Below are 21864 nucleotides of genomic sequence, written 5' to 3'. Positions count from 1 at the left end.
GTTGGCCATACATTCATGCACCAAAAAAATAATTTTAGCCGTGAATAAAACATGGCTAAAATGTTCATGTTGTCCACAACAAGACTGAGGACAAGCATAAATCGAGGGATATCTGCGTCTTATCATATTCAGGATGTAGTCTGAGGTCAAATGGTTACAAGCTCACACACTGAAATGCAGCAACACACTTTTTTTGTAGCAGGTAAAGCTGGTCGGCCATGTTTGTTCTTCCGATCTAAACAGGACTGTCTTAGCCGGCCATCTTGTAAACTTTTTGTAAAGATTCATGTTGGAAAACAATGTGTTATAGGACCAGTTTGAGCGAGTAAATTCAGTTGCATTCAGGGGAATTCGATTAAAGTACTGTTTATCCTTTATACTAGTACTATTTCTAGGATATTCAATGATGCATTATGGGTATATTATTATATTTATATTATATTAAGTGGAAGCAATATGATTTATGGAGCAATGTGCTGTGACATGACAAAAGACATAAAGGATTAATGTAACCTTCACTCCAAGACATCAATAACTATTTTTTTCCATCAATTTTCAAAGATAAAAAAGGCATCGCAATCGCACACTAGATCACTTGCAGCGTAGGCACCAGACTTCGGAGCAGTTCAACTATTTATTTAAACAGAATAAATTCCAATAAAACATTTAATCATTTATAGAATCTCTGGAACTATTTGCAGCTGTGGATGTCGAAATATGACCACGGCTGAACTCTATGGACTGGACAAACAAAGTGCTTGGTCAGTTATTCAGGGTCTAAAGAGAGCGACACCACACGAGGTTATACCGGCCTCTAGTGGTAGCGGGACGACAGAACAGTTGCTGTGTCCGACACAAAAACTTCCCACACAGTTCAGATGAAAAAATTATTTTAATTCTCAAGATGATAAAAATAACTTTGTGAAATTTTGTAAACCATTGCATAAACTGTAGTGTAACAATTTAACAAGTGTTAACAAACTAGCAAATACATAAGAGAAAACCTGCAGTACACAATCCTCAATGTAGAAAAAAAAAAGGAAAAAGAAATGAATGTTAACTCTTACACCTATTTTGTGTTCACCACACAAAAAAAATATCAATATAGCAACAGAATATTTTTGCACAATTATCAGTGACTTCCTACGGTTTGCCACAAAAAACGGTGGACTAATGTTTACACCACAGATTGTAAAATGAATAAAATGCAGATCGATCTCCGTAATCTTTTCTGACAGAACAGAAACTTGAAAACTTACATTTGTTTTAGTTCTAATAGATTTTATTGAATAGCAATTTACAACTAAATGCTACATCCAAATAATTAAATTCCAGAATAATCCAGTGACCTAAGTATTTATTTATTGAATATCTAATTTATAGAACAATACATTCAATATTTCAGGGATGTAAAATAACATTTCTACTAAAATTCTCTATCATATATGGAACCGAGCGGCTTCGACAAACACACTAGTATGTTCACTTAATTCCAACAGCTCCATACATCATATACACTTACGAGATTGCATAAATCCTCAGGCTCCATTTTCAGAATATTAAAACAAAGACAACACAACAACTAACAACAATGCAAAATAGATTCAACTGTTCAAATGCAGAGCTTATTGATACATCAAGTACAGTTCATTTACAAGATTCTTCCTATTTGGTGCTTTTTGAAACAAACAAGTGCGTTTTCTTTTTCGTTTTTTTTTGGTGCCAGATGACAGATTTTCGATCAAAATTGTGTGATTGACGGTTCAGTATTGCTGTGTCTCACGACGGTTCTGGCAAATACAGACTGGATTTGTCGGCGGCCATTTATAAAATTTGATTCAGTAAAAGGAAACAGCGTTCCGCCAGCCGTTCAAAAGGTTAAGCGATCACATTCTAGTCCAAATAAGTGGTATATAAGGCACTGGACTGCGGTTTTAAATCATTTTCGTGGAGAGGAATACCAATCGAAAAAATTCCACTTTCACAAAAGGCACGAATGTTCAACAGATTGGCCTGTTACAGACAAATTCAACTAATTTTTAGATTTTTTTTCTCCCCCCCCGCCCTCCAAAAAAAGGTTTTGTTTTAAGACAAAGTGTCTGTATCTGCCGTCGACGCTTGTCACAATCATTGTCTGTCCAGTTATATATATTTAAGAAAAGGAAAAGAAGAATTGGACCACAGCTTTTACAAAGAAAAGAAAGCACCGTACAGTCACTGTAGGTTAAAATGCATAACCATTTTGCTTCCACTGTCATTGAGAATATGCCTTTAAGCAAAAATAAAATTAGAGGTGAAGAGAATTGGGCGCTAATGAACAACAAGCCTTCATCTTAAAATGGATTTTAAAACATTGGTGAGGCTTCAGGTTCGATGGCAGCCAGGTCGCATGTCATACATTTTAAGTGAAGCTTCTTAGGGTCAACTTCTGAGCTGCATCCAACGACAACAATACTACCGAGGCTCTCTCTTTGTTTGTGCTATAAAATAAATCCATGTGAAGAGCTGACTTGTTGTCAAGCGCCCCCCCCCCTCACTCCCTTCAGTTTAAATATGGCCACTTCAGAAACACAAATGCCTTCACTGTCGACGACAATTTCAACTGACACAGATCCATCGTCGGGGTTTATACTCAACACGAATGTACAAAGGTCGGACTCATGCATTTAGTCGATCCGCTCGCTATAGCTGGCTCACACGGAACAAAAAAGAATGACTTTTGATCGGTTTAAGGTACTAGGTGATATCAGTTAGACTACTGAACTCAAGAAAAGGATGATGCAGAGGAAAACAACGACTGGTCTTTGGTAAAACTGTGAAACTCGGGGTGTTTTGTTACTCTTAAAATTGAACCTAAAAACAGCGAATTATATGAATACATGTAGCTTTTTATTGGTCTCAGTTATTGCTTGGAGTTATAACCAAGAATCCAATGCTGCCCGCCTGGATTGTTATTAGAAATCACACTGCACTTTGGTTCAAATTTGACTCTTATCTTCCAGGCGGGACCGACCAAAGCACCCCGCGAAATGAGCTCGTGGAAAGGAAAATGTCTGACATCATTCTAGAAGAATCCAAAACCAACCACAAATGAATCGATGACGACATTCAAACATCTAGAAACTACGAGTAAGTACATTAACAACTTTGTCTGATAGCAGCGAAGCTTGCACAATTTTAATAAGCCTTTTTTTTTAACTACACTAGAAATAAATCGATACAAATATTCTGGCAGTGTCACACTTTTTTTTTTTCTTATTTTTGTAGCTGGTTATTATGATACCGCACCACATGCAACACCAGAAGACTCTTAATGTATGACTGTCAAAACTACCTCCGCCAAACCTCTGGTTTATGAATGTAAACAACGCGTTTCCCCCATTTTATATAAGAAGCAAAAGTCGCCATACACGTTTCTAGCTGTATCTGAAGCAAGACTTTTGAACACAGTAGAAGGTCATTTTTTAAAAATTGAACCTAACCATCTCGAGAGGATTCTTCATTTACTGCAAATACCTTTTATTATTTTATTTATTTATTTTTACAGTTAAATGTTGCTTAAAACAAAAAAAAAACCATTTATCAAATTGCTATACAAATGCATGTGTCCTATATTTGCATACTCTCAAATAAAAGACAGAAGCTGCACTGAGAGAGCACCACGGCCAAGGAATGAGTGGGAGGTTCGATTCTCACGTGGGACACAGGCACCGATATCTACCCACTTCTGCTAAACACACCGTTTTATTCTATATACACATACATTAACCACACATCTTGATTTTTATATAAACCTGTGCACGAGATTGGACAGTTGTTTTTTTTCCCCTCCATTATCATGATACATATGACCTTTATCAACTAAGGCACTTTAGAGTTAGAGGCCGATATGTTTCTAGACAAGAGGCTAGATTACTACAACTACTACTACAAAAAAAAAACTTTCAAATACCATCATTTCAGGCTTTTAGTAAATAAAACACATGCTTCTCTAAGCTCTAGAAATCTCTACAAAACAACACTAAGTGATTGAATAACAGCCTTAACATGTGCCTAACTGATGCTGGTTATGCCTAAAAATGCACCTTAAATTTGCACTTACATGATTGAAACCTTTTATAAATCTAAATATGAAAGTAGAAACTATTAAATACTTCTGTTTCGTCTAATAAATCTTAATATGTAGAAACATGCCATGAATTAGGAACTTCGGAATTTGAGGTTTCACAGTAGACAACAAAAAAGCTTTAGCTTATATATATATATATATATGTATATATATATAGGGGGGAAAGAACGGTATAGAAAACACTAAAGAAAACGCTACAAAGCAGCTTGAAGCAAGAATAAAAATTAAACAGTCAAAAAAAAAAGTGCTTTAATTGAAGGTTACTAGTTAGACGCCTGACGGGTCTAATTCGGAAAAATCGAATCCATTTTTTTTTTTGCTTTGTAAAGCTCCTGTTGGTAAACTCCACAAAAGCATCGACACAAACTTTTGCCCTTTGTTTTATAAAAGGTGGATTTTCCAAGTTTTGCTCTGTCATTTGCTATGCTTGAGTTATTTATTGACATCTGGCTTAAGGTGAAGAATTTCCTCGGCACTGCCTTGTAAATAAATACCCGGTTAAAAATGACTCCTCAGTCAGTGAATCCTTCAGGTTAAGACCAGTATACTGATGCCTTCGAAACCCCTCGACTCGTAGGTGGTGAGCAAGACAGTTCAGCCGGATATGAAGTGTTTATTAATTCAAAAAAACTATATTAAGCGCTTGAATTATAAGTGCATAAAAGAATGGATTTTTAAAGTTAACCACTGGCGTGTTTAAATGCTCAGAAATCTCTTGTTATAACATATTTATATCATGGGTATAATAACTTTGGCCCACTTGAGTAATTTGGGCGAGTAAAAACTGACAACATCCATCATAGTGCTTTGTATTACATCAGCCACCTGTGGAATTATCCATGTGAAGTCAACTGTTTAAACAGTACCGAAAGAAGTTGATAGTTTTGCTCGGCAATAGGGACATTCGCTTCGACTAGGTGCACAGTTCTCACAGAGTACATAATGTTGGCAAGGCTGCAGAACAACGCAACGATCACGCTTTTGGCAAACTACACAAGTCTTTGACCGAAGCTGATAAATTACCTGTTGGGGGAAAAAACAAAAATGGAAATCAGCTTCTACCTAGCAGAGGATACAAACGTGTTAAAAGAGCATGCTCTGACCACAAACGCGGGTATGAATCGTGTAAAAAAAGAAAAAAAAAAAAGCTAGAAATGAAACGCTGTGTGTGATCTAGACTTTCTTACCCCGTCTATAAGGTCTAGGTCACTACGCAGCTGACTTTGAATAGAGTGAAGCTTTGACAAGGGCAGTTGGTCCAGCTCTCCGTAGCTACGAAGAAGAGGCGTTCCTGTGGTGCGGCAAAGCGCATCAAAGTCCCCTTGTAGCTCTTTAAGCCGGCGCTCTGTTTCCTCCCATTTCTGCTCTGCTAGCTGCCGCTCTGCCTCTGCCACCTTCGCTTGTTCCTTCGCTTCCAGAGCATCTTTCTGGCAAGCTTCACAGGCCTGAGGAGGAAAGATGGGGTCGACTGAGGACACCATAGATCGGTTCATTCCAGGCTAAAGATGGAGTGGTGAGCCTTCATGGAACAGTGTCCTAGTTTTCAGAGCTCAGCAGGTGTCGCTCTTGTTTTAAAAAAATCATTTAGCATTGAAATACTGTAGTCATTCAAAGCCAAAGAATACACAACAGACAGTGCCATCTAGTGGCCTCTAAAAACTAGGGTGGTTTCATGAACCCTCATCAGCGAAGCATATCGATAGAAACAGCTGCTCTACCACAAGTCTCTAATGCTTTAATATTTACAGCACAAATGCAGAAGCAATCCAAGTTCTCCTAGTTTACTCCTCCTATGGAAATTATACATTGTCTTCAATATAAATACTGACTAGCTAATACTTGTGATGGTGAACAACAATCATCTGATGTCCAATATTTTCTTGAAAAAAGAAACCTGTGTAAGGTCAGTGGTGCACCCGGATTAAAAATGCATGAGGATCACTTCTAAACTAGTTTTGAAAATGGGGCGTTAAGGTCAATAAAACGCCCGTGATGTCATAAGTTAGCAGTCAATAGTTTAGCAGCATGACGCTCTTTGGCCTGTAAAAAAACCATATATTAGCTGAGGAAAAAGTAGTGGCTTAAATTATTGTATATTTTTCTTATCTATATTGTGGTTTACATTTTTTGTTATGATCACTATTTTTGAATATCACACGCTTCAGTACTTCACTTTCATCCACTCGAAAAACTGGATTCGCCATTCGGAATACAAGTGGATCCCTTCCTACCTGTTTCACCTGGTGCCACGCGTCCTCCCACTGTTTAATCTTTCTCTTGGCCTCATCCAGTTCTCTGAACAGCCGAGCGACGTCTGTGCTGGTGGAGGAGCTGGTGAGGCTGCTGAACACTGGAGATGGACTCGGCGAAAAGTTGCCACTGACGAAGTCCCAGATGCTGCTGGCGCCTCCATTCAAGCCTGGTAAATTCCAAAACCAGTCACAAGTCACAATCAATCGACACAGGTCGCACATCGTAGGGGCAGACAGTTGAGCAACGCAGAGACACCTTTTAACCTTCCAAATGTTATGTAGCGCATTGCTCTGAGAGGGTCAGCGTCACCGAAGTTTGAAACCTAAAAAGGTATGTTCAAACCAAACAGCACTTGGCCATACAGGTCACGCTAGTCACACCCGAGTAGCTCCTTCTCCTCGCCTCTCAAGTAGCATTATGCATTTATTTTCCCATGATGCATCCCATTAATTATGTAAATTCAAATTACTACTAAAAAGTAATTGCTTCTAAAATCTGGAGAAATTTAAACTGACATAACAGATATTTTGCACATTCAATCATGATTCATAAAAACAACCACCATAAAAAGTCACAAATGTTTTATCAATACCTGTGAAGAATCATGAACACGGTCTTCTGATTGAAATCAGTTATTATTAATAAATATAGCTATTTGAACCAAGACATTTTGTGTGACTAATTCTCTCTAACTATTGTAATGTAAATGAAAAGTGTTGTTCACTCACTCTTGGCTCAACACTATTTTATGTCAAACCATTTGAGTTGAATGGGCTTCAATACTAACATGTCTCACTCATATCTCTCAACGCTCATGGTTCATTGTGTCGTTGGTTATACTCCCTCTGGAGTGACAATGCGGTGAGCGTACCCAGGGAGTTTTGGGACGAGGATGTGGGCGTTCCCAGGAGGCCGTGCTCTTGCTTGGCCATCATACTTGAGGGTTGGTTTTGCTGTGTAGTCGCCGCCGACAGAAGCGACTGAGACAGGGACTGGGAGAGGGAGCTGAGTGGGGAGGTGGACAGCGAAGAGGAGGAATTGAAGGACGAGGATCGGGCCAGCGAGCCGGGAATGTTGACTGGAGCGGAACCTCCGAGCACCCTCTGACCTGGGAAAATATCGGCCAACAGTCAATACACAAGATGTGATGTTAAACACATCCATACTTACTTGTCAATCCCAAATTGGCTTCCTGCTCCTCCAAGTCCTTCTCAAGAGAAGCAACGTTGATATCACTAAAGTTAAGATCCAGTGCTGACCCTAAAATAAACACTTGTCAGAGAGCAGATCAAGGGGATATACAGTCGTAGAAACACGTGGCTCTCACCAATGACTGACTCCACTGTGTTGCTCCCAGGATAGAAAGGAGTGGCTTTTGCATTCATGGTTGATAAGGTGGTGGGTGAAGAACTCTCTGAGCCAATACTAGATGCTAAACTGGATGTTATGCTGGAGGTAAAGCTCGAAGCCAGAGGGTTCACCGCCGAGAATACAGTATTTTGTGCCTGAAAAAACAAGTCTTGTTTACGTTACATAACTCTTTGGCATGTCCATCTCTGTGACACTGCTTTTCTTCAAAAATGTTCTTCACACTCTCCACCCAGCAACGCCTCTCACATTCAGCGATTCCCACACCCAAATAACAGCACCATCATCTTCTCACGTCTCGGCTTTCACTTTCATTTGAGCAAAAAGGAACCAATCTTCAATCGCAACACCACCGACCTTTCATCATTAAGTAAGCAACAGGTGATACAATTTCAAGATCCTCAAGTGTTTGACAGACAAACCTGTTTTTCTTGGTCCATTAACTTGTGATCCATGTGCCCCTTGTTCTTGATCTGAAGGTGACACAACAAAGAGAAGACGTAAACGGACAAATCCAGAACGTACTCGTAAATTTAGAAATATAAATAGAGAAAAGCTGAATCTACTTCTGCTGAGGAGGAAGAGCACTGAACCCGCATCTACCACATCTAAACATATAGACAGGCAAACTTAAACAGCAAAGCATAAGAATAAAAAACAGACTGAATAAATCTGAAAAAAGCTGTGAATGAATGAAGAAAGATAAAATGAGAAGAGATGAGTGATCAGACAGTGATTCAATATTTTGGATTCCTGTTCCATCTACTACTACAGAGAGCAGTCTGTGTACCTGGTCCTCACGTTCAAACCCCGGAGCTTTGGGGTAGTTAGTCAGCAGAGATGAGACACTGGAAGTGGCTGACTCTGAACATAAACTACTACTAGTAAAGGATTTGTGCCTGCTGCTGGACCCCACTGGGGATATCAAACTGTCGCTTCCTGAGCTCGGCGTAACAGTGGAGCTATTAGAACATGAAACCTGAGGACGAGAAGTGGACATGATCTTAATACAATGCAATGCAACGACACGTTTGACTGGACAATGCATCAGGTGATGTGTGACTGTTGGTGATGAAGGGTCAGAAACAAACTTAAATAAACAAAAAAGTAATAAATGTAAGGTAACTAAATTACAATGTGGACTTGTTTGTATCAGCCATCGGGCCTTCATTAGAGTGATAAAAACAGGCGTACACTTCCTACTTGGCCATTGCTACTGGTTGCAATGGTGGTGGAGTTACAGCCACTGCTCCACTCGCTGACTGGACACTCAGAATACTGCTGGGAACCAAGCTGGGACTGTGTACTTGACTGTATCGCTGACAAGATGGAGCTCATGGTCTCTTCATTCGAGGGAATTCCTGAAACCATTCACACAAGAATTGAAGTTTAATACTGTACATTAAAAGATCACAATCACTACATAGTAGTTTCTACCACTAGTAACCATTTAAACTGACTGAATTACGTCTAAATAGTGTGTAGTTAAGGGCAAGAAATCCCAACTGTGAAAACACAGGGTAACAGATTTGAAAGAGCCACTTACTTTCTACATGAGCAAAAGCGCAGAACGGCCCTCTGGGACAGTAACCAGTCTGCCTCATATCGTTGCATTTGGTGGACTTGTAGATCTAGACAAGAGAGATACAACAATCGAAATCACACTCGGTTGTTTTAAAAGTACCATAATCCCAGACTATAGAGTGCACCAGAATATTAGCCACACCCACTAAATTTAATAAGGAAAATAGATCTTGTTGATCCATAATCTGCACAGGTCTACAAGCCGCGGGTGCAGTGGTGCTGTCCGCCCCGTAGAAAGCTCAGTGGTGCACCCAGCTTAAAAATGCATGAGGACCACCTCTAAACTAGTTTTGAAAATGGGGCCCAGCATGGAAACTGACTCATGAAACAAACAGGGCAATGTTCAGAACTTGAATCATGAACTCCTCACATCTTTTATTTACATTAAAGTGCTCAAAATGTGGCGTTTTCGCCCATGTGTCTGAAGTTCCAACCAACATCACAGCCGGTCTCAGCTGCTGCTTCTCGTCTCTGGTGCTCCAGGAGATTGGCTCTGTTGGAGGAGCTGCGGGCACACGGGCGAAAACAACGCATTTGGAGTGCTTTAAAGTCAATAAAACACCTGTGATTTCATCGGTTTGATGTGACAGGTCTCAATATTTTGAGCCTCGTCATGATCCATATGTTAGCTGTGTCGGAGGTTCAGACCGCAAGAAGAAAGTAGGGCCTTTCAGTCTTGAAACTACGGTAGCATAAAAACATGTTTTAATAGTTAATGAGGAGCAGAAAGAAACATCACTCTGAACCTGATGATGACAATGTTTTCTCTAAATAACATCAGTGCACTCATCGGCTTCTATAGAGATTGATTTAGAACGTGTGGTTGCTCAAAAAATGAACATTGCACATACACCTTGACAAGTGACTTGGTGGAGAGACCAGTGGTTGTTGTGTCTTAAAAAAAAAAAAAAATCATCTGAGATCTTCGGTGACATCATTAAGGCTGTTTGTTTGGTACCCGTACCTCCTACGCGAGGAGATTCAAAGCATGCTGTTCCCTCTCACGACATCCAAAACAAGCTTTTCTACCATCCCTATTTTGAAATATTCCAGAAAACATTGGAGGATTTTCCTACTCATGCAAAAACCTATGAACTTGTGTGTCCAAAACCAGTAAAAACCTCAAGTTAAGTAATAATCTGGTACATTTTTTTTTACGGAATAGAGCAACAATACATCTTAAGAGAAAGCTTTCCTAAGTGGCATTGTGAACCCTGGGAATGACAGGTGGAGGCCATGTCACTGGTCTGTGACATAGTCCCTTGCCATACTTCCTTACCTCTGGATGAAACTGCTGTTCAGTTCGTGAGTGACAATACTGACAACTGTCCCCACTGTCACACTTGGATGGCTCTCCCCACTCGTCTCCATGCTTCACATTAGGACATGGTGTTGACCTACAATATCACATATCGATTAGCAACCTTAAAAACACTCACTTCACAGCCATAACTGACTCACCTGTACTTGAACTTCCGTGGATTTCTCCTTCTGTCTCTACTGTTATGGTAGTGTGGACAAGCGTAGCCCTGTCTGCATAGTCTGGGGGGCTTGGTACACTGGTCTGTTTTGTAATTGGCTAAAACAAAATTGGTATCTGCGACAACACAAGAAGCATTTGCATTAACTAGCTGCAGGAAGATGCAAGTGTTACATGTAGAATCCGGCTGTATCACGCTCACCTTGCCACCGCGGGTCTTCTGTGAGTGTCTTCTCAATCATGGCTTGGCTAGCAAGGACACCAGGTTGTAGATCTGGAATACCTTCCCCTGACCCCAACTGTCCGTTTTGTAGAGCTTCTTGTGCTTGAATCTCTCTGCGGACCCAACAAAAACATCTAAATCGCACATCCCTCACTGTGCCTCCCTCTGAGCAGTGGAGAGTGAATGAAGTTATTTTCACATGCTGTGCAGGACAAATGCATTTTTAAATTACACTAGCATTTTCATACCAATATGATGGATCTTTGAATCTTCAGTGTATTTTTTTTTTTACCAGCATGTTATAATTGACAGAGAGTGAGCAGTAGACTGAGGCGCAGCAGAATGTGTTCTCTCTTTTACTCAGTTTTTATTGTGACTCCGACCTATGACCATGAACTATGACTCATGCCAGAACAAACAAGACACAAATTGAGAGCGAAAAAGGTTACCTAAGGTGGGTGGACTTGCAATAGCTATTCTGACCAACCATCTCCAGACTAGCAATTTCCTTATCATATTTTTTTTAATTATTCCATAACTAATATCAATATCATAACAATAATCTAAATGCAAATCAGCACAACTCCAATTCAAAACAATGCATTTTGACTTTTGTTATTGTGATGAATGTATTTGAGTGAGTAAACAAAGTCAAAGAAATCACAGTTTGTTTTGAACGTCACCTGATATCATAGACTGGAGGTCGGAGATCATGTGGACCGTGAGCAAAAGCACAGTGCAGGCCATTCTTCACACAATGCCCTCTGGCATCTGTTTCATGGATACAAGTGCCCGTCTTGTAATAGCGTAGATGGTACTTGCGCTCCGTGTCACCAGTGGTGCGGTGCAAATAGGGACAGCTTCAAAATATAAAAGAAAATTTCAACATGAGAAGAAATATGCAGAGTCACACATTTTAATAAATAAAATAAAGAGCCGTTTCAAGAGGCTTTGAACAAACCAATTCCATCCAAATGCATTTTACATATTTAATTCAATATTCTCATTGGTCTACATATTTCGCAGGAGCGTGAAATTCCACTGGGCACACACGATAGATGATTTCTGAAGGAAAGCATAACCAATAGGCCTCTTGAATAAACCAATTCTTCCCTTCTTGAGTAGCAACAGTTGCCATAGCAACAAGTAAGGTCATACAAAAATAGCAGCGATTGGAAGACATGGAATTGTAAGGACTGCTAGTCGATGTTTCATTTGTTCAATAGCAACATGGTGAGTGCTTTTAAGGCACAGAGAAGGGTAGATAAACATGGACAGGGAGGGTTTCTAAATCACACACAAAGCAGTTTCTAAACCAACAGAGACAAAATTTAACTCTAACTAGAGTGCAATAAATGTAGTTATTTTCACAATAATAACAATAATAGCACTAATAACAACAACAACAATAATAATAATAATAATAATAATAATAATGTTGTTTTAATTGTAATATTTTTATTATTTTAAAAAATCACGTTTGGGTTAGTTATTGGTGTTGCTCTGTTTATATTACATTATTTATTTGACATATTTAGAATTAAAGGAAAGTATTAGTGGGCTATTTTTAAATTTGTGGTACCCCGTAAACAAGCCTTTGACAGTACAGTAGCTTTGCAACATGACTTTAATATTTCCGCATCACACACTTTCATTCAACCTAAAAGCCTCTGAACACAAGTCAGACTTTAAAGCCTCATCGTGGTGATAACATATAAAACAATAGAATAAATAGAATAAAACGAATCCTCTTACTCGTCTCCATCCGGACAAATGCCTGTTGTCTCGTCGTATTTGGTGCAATAAACGTCCGGACTGTAGTTAAAAGTTCCGTCTCTTCTTCTGATGGGTCTTCTCCTCCGTTGGTTGAGAAAATGCCAGTGAAAGCAAGTAAAAGGTCGATGCTGTGTGCACTTATGCTGGAGAAACAACGGGCACTGCTCCGTCCTAAACTCTTTCAAGTATCTGGAACAAGTAAAAACATCCGCAAGTTAAAACCTCGCAATTAAAACACCTCGAAATACAATGTTTTTTTGTGTATTTTGCAACAAAAAAGGAGGAGCGTTACATATTTTGGGTCACCAACGTAAGCGCACTATTCACTAAGCAAACTACGCGTTTGTTTCGACGTAACCATCGTGGAAATTCCTTGAGCGTACGTCTATAAAAGCGCGTAGCAAGAGGGAACATAAAAATAAGGCCGTGCTATTTACAAGCTGGTTAGCCAGTTCCTGGCTAATCATTTAGCACAACAAGTTGACGACATAGAACCCGATTGATGGCAGAAAACAACCCAACAGGCGCGTGGAGTCGTGGAAAAGTCCACGGAGAGGAACGCGAGTGTCGTGCTGGTGCGTTTAAGGTGACGATGGTGTCGTGTATTGGTTGTGTTGGTCACAAAGCCAGGAAAAGCACCATGTTTTTTAAACGCGCACGCAGGAGTTGAAACATAAACAATGCAAACGCGTGTACCCAGGCGTGCGCGTGGACGTTATAGCAGCGGACGGTGACGCCGTGTGTGTGCAGAAGCTTCACTTACGTGTAGTGGGTAGGTTTCTCGGTTTGAGGAGACGCATTGGCCGCCGTTTTCGAAACCGACGGCATTTTCAGTCAAAACAATGGATTGCGCATGCGCTGGTATCTGCTGCTTGAGTGCTGTCCGTGCGCTACAAAGAGTGACGTGAGAAGGCGCTGCAGACACGTGACAATACTCCGGCTGTTGTTTCCGTGTATTTACTTACTTATCGCTTTAACAATGGAACTCAAAATATCATAAGTGGTACATACCGCCTCTTTTAAAACACCCCACCCCCGATAATACAAATATAATACGCTGTTTTTCCCAAACCAGTTGAACCGTCTGTTGTTGTCCGGTGCATCATCGTCGTTGGTGATCCAAGTTTTATACAGACCGCCCTGTTCTAAAACGATCCACACATCTTTAATGTTCCTTCGAGAACACTATAATCTTGTAAAATATGAATTCCCTTAAAAAAAAAAGAAAAGCTTCAGCTACCCCCTCTAAAGGAAATTGTTTAACATAACGTGTAATAAAGCTACATATGAATCAGCTGAGGTCAAAGGGTATTCATTTATTGGACCGCACAAAACTCGCATTAATAAAAACACATTAGGAACAAACTCATATTTGTTTGCAAGGTCTGGAAAAACGCGACAAAACAAGGCGTATATAAAAAAACATTGTCATGAAAGTGCGATGACAATGTTTCACTACACCATATGTTGTCAAGAAGTGTAGTTACACTGAATCCATCCATCGTCGCCCGCTTATCCGTTGCTGAGTCGCGGGGGCAGCAGCTTCAGGAGGTCACACCAAACGCCCTTCTCCCGAGCGACATCCACCAGCTCCGACTGGGGGATCCCGAGACGCTCCCAGGCCAGAGTAGAGATATAATCTCTCCACCTGGTCCTGGGTCGACCCCTCGGTCTCCTCCCAGCTGGACGTGTCTGGAACACCTCCAAAGGGGGGCGTCCAGAGGGCGTCCAGATGAGATGCCCCAACCACCTAAGCTGACTCCTCTCAATGTGGAGAAGCAGCGGCTCTACTCCGAGCCTCTCCCGGGAGACTGAATGAAATCTGAAATTGCCATGTATTTTATTTGTGAGTATCAGGGCAAAAAACTGTGATAAGATGAAATGGTGCTTTAAAAATGACATCCATGTGTATTCACCTGTTTTCTTAGGGATATTTGAATGATATGCTTGTCATCACTAGTTATAAATACCAACCTCTACTGAATAAAACAGTATTTTCCTGTTTGGGATTTCAATTTACAAATGTAATTACGCTTCAAATTCATTATTCAAATGAAGAGTCGCACCTCTACAGCCCTCTGTCTTGTTTATTATGCATGATGACCGCCCCCACTGGCTGCAGATGATTGCTTGGAAACGTCACGCCAGCAACTCAACCTTCAGTCAACACAATTTCTTACGTAAGGATGCTAGTTTTAAAATTTCAAATGTATTTATTCATATTTTGTTGCTGCGGGTGAAGAACCTGAGACAAAGAGATCCATGTATCACGTGCCACTTTCTACTGAATCTGAAAAGTTGCTGGAACTAGGAGTTTAGAGGAGCCAACGCCACAACAACAAACAAAAGTCTGGCGCAGCATTATTGAAGGGGAACATGTCAAATGAAGGCCTGACCTTCCTCGTCCCGTGACGCGATTGCCCCAAACCTTTAACCTTCCTCTGTATAGTCTCAGCTGCAGACTTGGTTTTTCTCATAACATCTAAATATTTGTTGATGCCTGGTCTTGTTTCTATGCTGTCGATATTATGTCACTGCACTGTATTTGTCTGATGTATAACCAACATTTATTGGTTGTACTTTTACCATTAAGCCCTATGTGGCCAAAGGCCCAGGATCATTGCTGTTTACAGACCCACAGACAAGTGCAAGCAATATAAAACAGAAGATTTTGCACAAAAGGTAAGGTGTTTTTCCCCAAGTAGCAAAGGTACGTTAGATAACAGCATGTTATGTGGAACTAGTGGAACATTTCCCCTGCAAAACTCTTGCACACGATCATCCTCCACGCTCTTTTCCCATGCTACTGGGTCTTTACAGCTGGAATAACAGTTAGTGGTTTGGACACACACATTATCTCTGGCTTCCTTAAATGAAAACGCAGTGCAGGCACTTTGAGCCAAACACTGTCGATGCAGTGAGTTTATATTATTATTATTATATTATATTAAGTTATTATTTTATAGCCTTGTGAAACACATTCTGATATCACTGCACTGGCGGTTTTACTTTATATTTCCTGTATATTTGCCTCAGCGGTCTGTGGAATTGACCCACCAATGTTCATCAGTCATAAAATATTTCCCAGAGAAAATAAAAATTTAAAAGTAAAAAAAAAACAAACTTTTTTTATGATTTATCCAGTCATTTAAAGAGGCATGGAATGCAGCATCAAGAAGACATAATGGTGGTTTAAAGTTATTAGACATTTTATTTAAAATCCAAATAAAATAATTTGTAATTTTAAAAAATGAACATAGTTATAAAATATAGCATATCTGAAGGAGTATTTGATAGACAGACGTTATTTCACGTTAACTTTTCTCAGTATTATCATCGACAAGTTTATTTAAGAGAATATTCATAACCAAATACATACATCAATAAAACATTTTTTAGAAATTGAATGTTATCACCCTAGATGTATTGTATCAATAGTATTAGATGTGTTTTTTTAAACGTTCTAAATATCAATGAAATCATAACAATGTAGTTTTAATGCACTTAGTGGGGCAGCAACAATCCAGTAGAAACAGGGCAAGAAAGTCTGATGTTAACTTGTGTTTTCAAAATATTGCATTTTGAACTACACATTTTTTTAAAAAGTGAGGAACAAGATGACTCATGGAGGGAATTATTAACATGTTTTTAACTCTCAAAAATGAAGCCAAATCTGAATACGTTTGAGGCACTTTTTGAAGTAACGTTCAGCCTTTTAACCCCCATACGGTGTGAAAGATAATATCAATATATGAACTTCATGTGATACACATTTTTGACAGAAAATAAAATTATTACACATGTATTATCATGAAGAATTATGAGCTCTCAAGTTATCTAAGACATGTAAGTAACAGCTCGCCACTTTGCATGGTTTACAAAATTCATAAAAATGATTCTATATAAAAATAGAGCATATCTTTCAAATCTTGGGAGTCACACATCGGAGGCTTCACCCTGGACTGGTAAGCAGGGATTCAGTCCATGATGGCAGAAACGGTTGACAACTGACCAGCTGGCCTTGGTCTTGATGAAGACTCGAAGCTTGTCTCTGAAGGTTTCCCCCAAAAAGCTGTAGATAATGGGATTCAGGCAGCTGTTGGAGAAGGCTGCCAGGTTCACAATGTGGCCTGCCAGGGGGTAGTCATGCCACAGGGTGGTCACCGTCCTCTGTGATGGCTCCTGCAGCAGCTGGATGCTGATGAAGACGTTCTCCGGCAGCCAGCAGATGAAGAACACCAGAACCACCACCACAATCATGCGCAGGGCCTTCTGCCTCCGTGGCCACAGTCCACGATGCTTCTGAGCTCTCATGAGGATGCGCCCGATGAGCGAGTAGCAAAGCCCGATAACAGAGAACGGCACCAGAAAGCCGAAGGTGATTTCAAGCCACTGGATTTCAGAGACGTTGGCGAAGCAGAAGTGCAGCTCTCCCCTGTGCTGGGTCTGCACAATGGTGAAAGGCAGAAGCGTGGCGAGAATGGACGCCATCCAGATGAGGCCGCAGCTCCACTTGGCGTACTGCATAGTCCTCAGCGGGCTGCAGCTCATGGAGCTGGCCAAGGCGATGTATCGGTCGAAGCTCATCCACGTGAGGAAGAAGATGCTGCTGTACATGTTGACCTGCAGGAAGAGGGACATGAAGGTGCACAGCACGGCGTAGTCATAGTACTTCTCATTCAGGTTGAAGACCTCGATGAGGGAGTCGGCCACCAGGATGAGGTCCGCCACAGCCAGGTTGACAAAGTAAAGGTCAGGGATGGTCATCTTCTCACGATGGTTCAAGTTCACCACCAAGATCAAGATGTTGCCGATGAATCCAATGGGGAAGAGCAGAATGGTGTACAAGCAGGACAGGAAGAGGCCAATAATATACGACTGGTGTTTGTCGTCTTCCAGCAGTTCAGTGGTGCCGTTTTCATGTGAAGCGTTCATTTGTTCTGTGGTGTTGACGTAAAGCACGGAGGCCGTGTGCACCTCCATATTGTCTTGAATAAATGACCACATGTCACCTGGCGTGGCTACATTGTTAAACCCCGTCGCTTCCCACTTCCGTCTCTCGAGAGGATGAATCATCTAGTCTGCCTCAGTGACATGATGATGTCAAACTTCAGTCCACTCCCAAACAGCAAGCACGTCCCGGGGAGGCCTCTGGCTTTTTTCATTTAAAATATTCACATGGTTCTGGGAGTCCAAACTGCGGGCCTGAGATTAGAACGTGCGGCTCTTTCTTTTTCCTCCTCACAGTCATCTGATTGGATTCCTGCCTTGTCTTCCAGGGTACATTTATATTCATTGAGCTCTGGCTGGAGACTCTAGAAGTGTGACACCTGAGCTGTGGAGAGAGGTCAACAACACAAATGAGGACGTCTCATCTCTGTCCTGGATGTTTTTTATCGCTGCTATGGATCCATTTCCTCATCTCTATATGGAAATTACAGCTGTCAACAAATGTAGTAAAGTCTATTATTACAACAATATTAAACAATGTGTAGCGGGGATTTAAATTGTGATCTGTTCAATTTGATTATTTTAGATGGAAGTTAATATCTAATTCCAGGGGATTATTTTTTTTTGTAAATTTTGTGCTTCAAAGTATAAAAAATACATATAGATTTTTGTGCTTCTGTCCTGAAGATTTTCAAACTTAAACTCTCTGTTCGTCATCGTGGATGTTTTGGTTATGACATCAGTGTAGTGCCGTTGGAATTTTTGCTCCGAAAAATATTCGCTGCAAACTTTCTGCATTATTTACAACAGAATATAAGCCTCTTTTTTTTTTTTTAAATAAAGAGCAAAAATCGAGGCTGTTGTACCGTTCAATTACGCTTTCTTACAGGAGAAATTCTTTGGAAAATATTCACTTACATTCTGCTGCAGGCAACGCATGTGTATGTTTCACCATAAATAACAAGAAATCTACATAAAAATGACTCAAATTCAACACTAATGGGCACAATATTAAGTACTCCTTGTTGAGGGAAGCTGTTTGGCTACCACCTGTACTGTGGTCAGCCAAAGTAAGCCAGTTAATATATGCAGCATTTGTTCCTTAAACAGATTCATTGAAATTCGTCTCCTCAGGTTTAAGTTCCTCATTCACCCTCAGCAAGCAAAAGTGCAATTATTTACCATTTTACGCAACTTTTCAACAAGAAACGTGAAGTATGAAGTACTTTTTAGAATACATTTTATCATAATAATAATAATGATAATAACAAGTGGTACAGAAATTCTAATAAATATTTTTAATGGTATCAAATGGCATCTTATATGGATAAAGCAAAGGAAAATAATGTAAGACAATGTTTTATTATTGTTTACAAAATGCAAAATAACTACTGAAAAGTGGCTTCCGCTTCAAGTCTCTGGGAGACAGTGCTTCCTTACATTTACTCTGATGTATTTGAAAGCCACTTAAAAGAATCATTGCATGCAAATTCACAAATATATATGATGACTTACTTGAGAAAATGCTCTTCCATGTTTTATCCTGTGCAGAAGACAAAGATCCAGAGGTTTGTAAATCCAGCGTCCGGGGTTCTCTTCTGCACCACCTGCTGTTTGGCCCAACCCTGTCTGGAGGGGAGAGGAGGGGGAGCACAGCCGCGCAAGGGGGTCTGCCACCGTCATCCTCACTGCGGTCCTCGGCCCCAGATGACCAAAGATTTCACGCTGAATCCACACGATAAACAGGTGAGGGGCAGTCGTCACCGACAGGAGTAATAAAGTACTGGCGCACAATTATAAAGGTGATTCAGAATCCCATATTGAAATGAAATGAACAGTCACATAAGACTCGACAGTGAGTCACAGCTGATTATGAGTCCACAGTTTATGCAATTCCGATGCAGACCAGGTTTTTGCTTCTGTCCTTTGAAGATTTAATTCATTATGATGTATGCGAGCGACTCACACCTGTTTGTGATGGACTCCGCCATGAAGTTATGACCGCCTGAACCACTCTTTTACCTGCACTATAAACTTCAAATTGATGGACAATAACTCTAATAATAACAATAACAAATGACATTGATGAAGCACATATGTATTTAATATATATTTTAATAACTAGAAAAGTACTTTAGAAGTCAGAAGGGAGTCTGGGCAACTTCATATGTTTTTTAATGTTTAAAATATAATGGCTTCAGATGGACTGTGGGGGCAGTAGCGTTGACACACTCACAAGCACAACGCACTCAGTAGGATGAAGAAGAAAGCCAAAAATTTGCAGGGCCAGAAACTTTTTGCAGTTATTTTGCTCACAGACTGAACGATGATCATAAAAGCTCTCTTCTAGAAGTGATATTACAGCAACTGTTCATAAATAAAACAGCATTTCAGTGGTGTTGCATGTTGAAAATCTTTCATGAATTTAGCGCTGTTAAGGTCTGGTTGCTCTGTATACTGCTGTTGTCACTACATGTTCTTATTCTAGCACGTGTTTCTCATCCAAACTACTAGTATAAATGTTAAATCAAATCAGTCTTTTACATTTATATTGTAATTCTGGCAAACATGAATTATTGATAAGGTGAAACCCCAACAACGGTGAACGTGTGAGGATGATATGACAGGTAATAAAATTCTGAGGCTTCACTGTTATCCTATAAATGGAGGCACTGATAACACATTACCAACATGCTGCTGGTCTGACACTGAGAATAGATAACACACAGATCGTAGTGGACTTTTCACAAGCTGAAGGAGACCAGACTGAGGTGCCGGTCTGCCTAAAGAGGCACCAGCTGCAGGTCTCATGATACACGATGTGACAGTAATAGAGAGATGAAGGAGTAAATACATTTCAGCTGGGGGAAGAAAACATGTCACGTCTCATTGGGATTCTCCAGACCACTTCCGGAGTCGGGGTGATGTCACAGCGCTATCACAACAAGCTGTTTCAAACCAACAAAGCATCATGTTTATTCACAGAGAAGTCCTGAACGATTTTAGCTCTGGCTTGGTGTTTAAACGTCTCATAGATCAGGGGTGTCACGTGTGAAGACATGAAAGCACATGGCCACCAACTTTTACTGACACAGTAGAAGCAGTTCCAGCACAGTTCCAGCCGACTCCCAGCACAGTTCCAGCCGACTTCCAAATACAAATGTACCAATCTACAAATATCGTTTCTAGTTTATCACTCAATAGCTTCAAAAAGTAGACAGGGCTTTGGTCATCGCTGTCTTAGAACATATTCCACAAGACTGACGCAAATCTCATGAGATATATTGATGTGAATGTGTTGCTGCACTGAAGGCATTCAGCTTTACTTACATCCTGTTTGCTTGTTTGTGACCATCAGATATTCCTCAAGTGATACCAGTTAAAAGCTGGTGGAGTTTAACATTCTTAACAGGAAAACATCACTTATTCAAAATTATTATTTTACTCAATTGTCAAATACAATTTGTCAGTAATTTAGCTACAGTTTTTGTGAGCCACAAGTTATACAGTACGTGCTCACAACAGAGCCCGCAGGCCAAAATGCGGGTGGACTTTGGTCACGGCTGATCGTAAGTTAAAAAGTGATTTGGTTAAACAGCAAAACTCATTCTAGTCTTCAAGTCCTGACACGGTTTTAGCTTTCATGAACCCAATTATTAGGGCCATTCGGGTGGGCTGGTCTCAAATTGATGGCATTTTTTGCAATACATACTGTGGGAGTAGTATAAAATAAATACACAACTAATACAACAACAAAATCCTCCTCAAACATGTCAGGCTCCCAGATGCTTTAAAAAATCATGGCTCGCAGTTCTGTGTGTTGTTTGAGTTGTCAAACAAAATTATGTTACGTTGCGTTATATTGCATTAGAGTAGAGTAGAGTAGAATATAAAAATATAATCATTTATTGCTTGATCCATTATAAACATTGAAATTGTTGATCTGTTTTTAACACTGGTAAACACCAAGGTTTTGATATAATAGGACCATTAGTAGCCTTTCACTTAGAGCAGTACTACAATTTACAGAGAAAGAAAAATGTACTCCAGTGTTCTCTTTTCTGGTCTAACTATATTTTAAAAAGAACATTGTGTGACTTT

General features: G+C 40.1%; 2 protein-coding genes across 4 annotated transcripts; both read right to left on the bottom strand.

The window, feature by feature from the left end:
- Positions 1–873: 873 nt before the first annotated feature.
- unkl (unk like zinc finger) lies at positions 874–13942 on the bottom strand. 3 transcript variants are annotated; one of them, XM_053851747.1, is made up of 17 exons: positions 13779–13942; positions 13577–13703; positions 12793–13002; positions 11721–11897; positions 11017–11150; positions 10796–10931; positions 10614–10731; positions 9297–9381; positions 8945–9111; positions 8541–8729; positions 8173–8223; positions 7710–7887; positions 7553–7642; positions 7254–7490; positions 6361–6548; positions 5317–5574; positions 874–5152 (listed from the first exon to the last, which is right to left on the bottom strand). In XM_053851747.1, the coding sequence occupies exons 2-17, from the start codon at positions 13639–13641 to the stop codon at positions 4985–4987; spliced, it is 2451 nt and encodes an 816-aa protein (XP_053707722.1). In that variant the 5' UTR covers positions 13642–13703; positions 13779–13942; the 3' UTR covers positions 874–4984. The 3 variants fall into 3 exon arrangements, with proteins under 3 accessions (XP_053707722.1, XP_053707721.1, XP_053707723.1); XM_053851746.1 differs by having other exon boundaries at positions 13577–13935; XM_053851748.1 differs by lacking the exon at positions 8541–8729 and having other exon boundaries at positions 13577–13935.
- A 2207-nt stretch (positions 13943–16149) lies between these two features.
- gper1 (G protein-coupled estrogen receptor 1) lies at positions 16150–19617 on the bottom strand. Its single transcript, XM_053852126.1, has 2 exons — positions 19279–19617; positions 16150–18148 (listed from the first exon to the last, which is right to left on the bottom strand). Exon 2 carries the CDS (start codon positions 17887–17889, stop codon positions 16750–16752), a length of 1140 nt encoding a protein of 379 aa, XP_053708101.1. The 5' UTR covers positions 17890–18148; positions 19279–19617; the 3' UTR covers positions 16150–16749.
- Between the last annotated feature and the right edge of the window lie 2247 nt (positions 19618–21864).

Source organism: Synchiropus splendidus, chromosome 19 (assembly GCF_027744825.2).
Source record: "Synchiropus splendidus isolate RoL2022-P1 chromosome 19, RoL_Sspl_1.0, whole genome shotgun sequence".
NCBI lineage: Eukaryota > Metazoa > Chordata > Actinopteri > Syngnathiformes > Callionymidae > Synchiropus > Synchiropus splendidus.
This window is presented reverse-complemented; position numbering and strand designations above follow the sequence as displayed.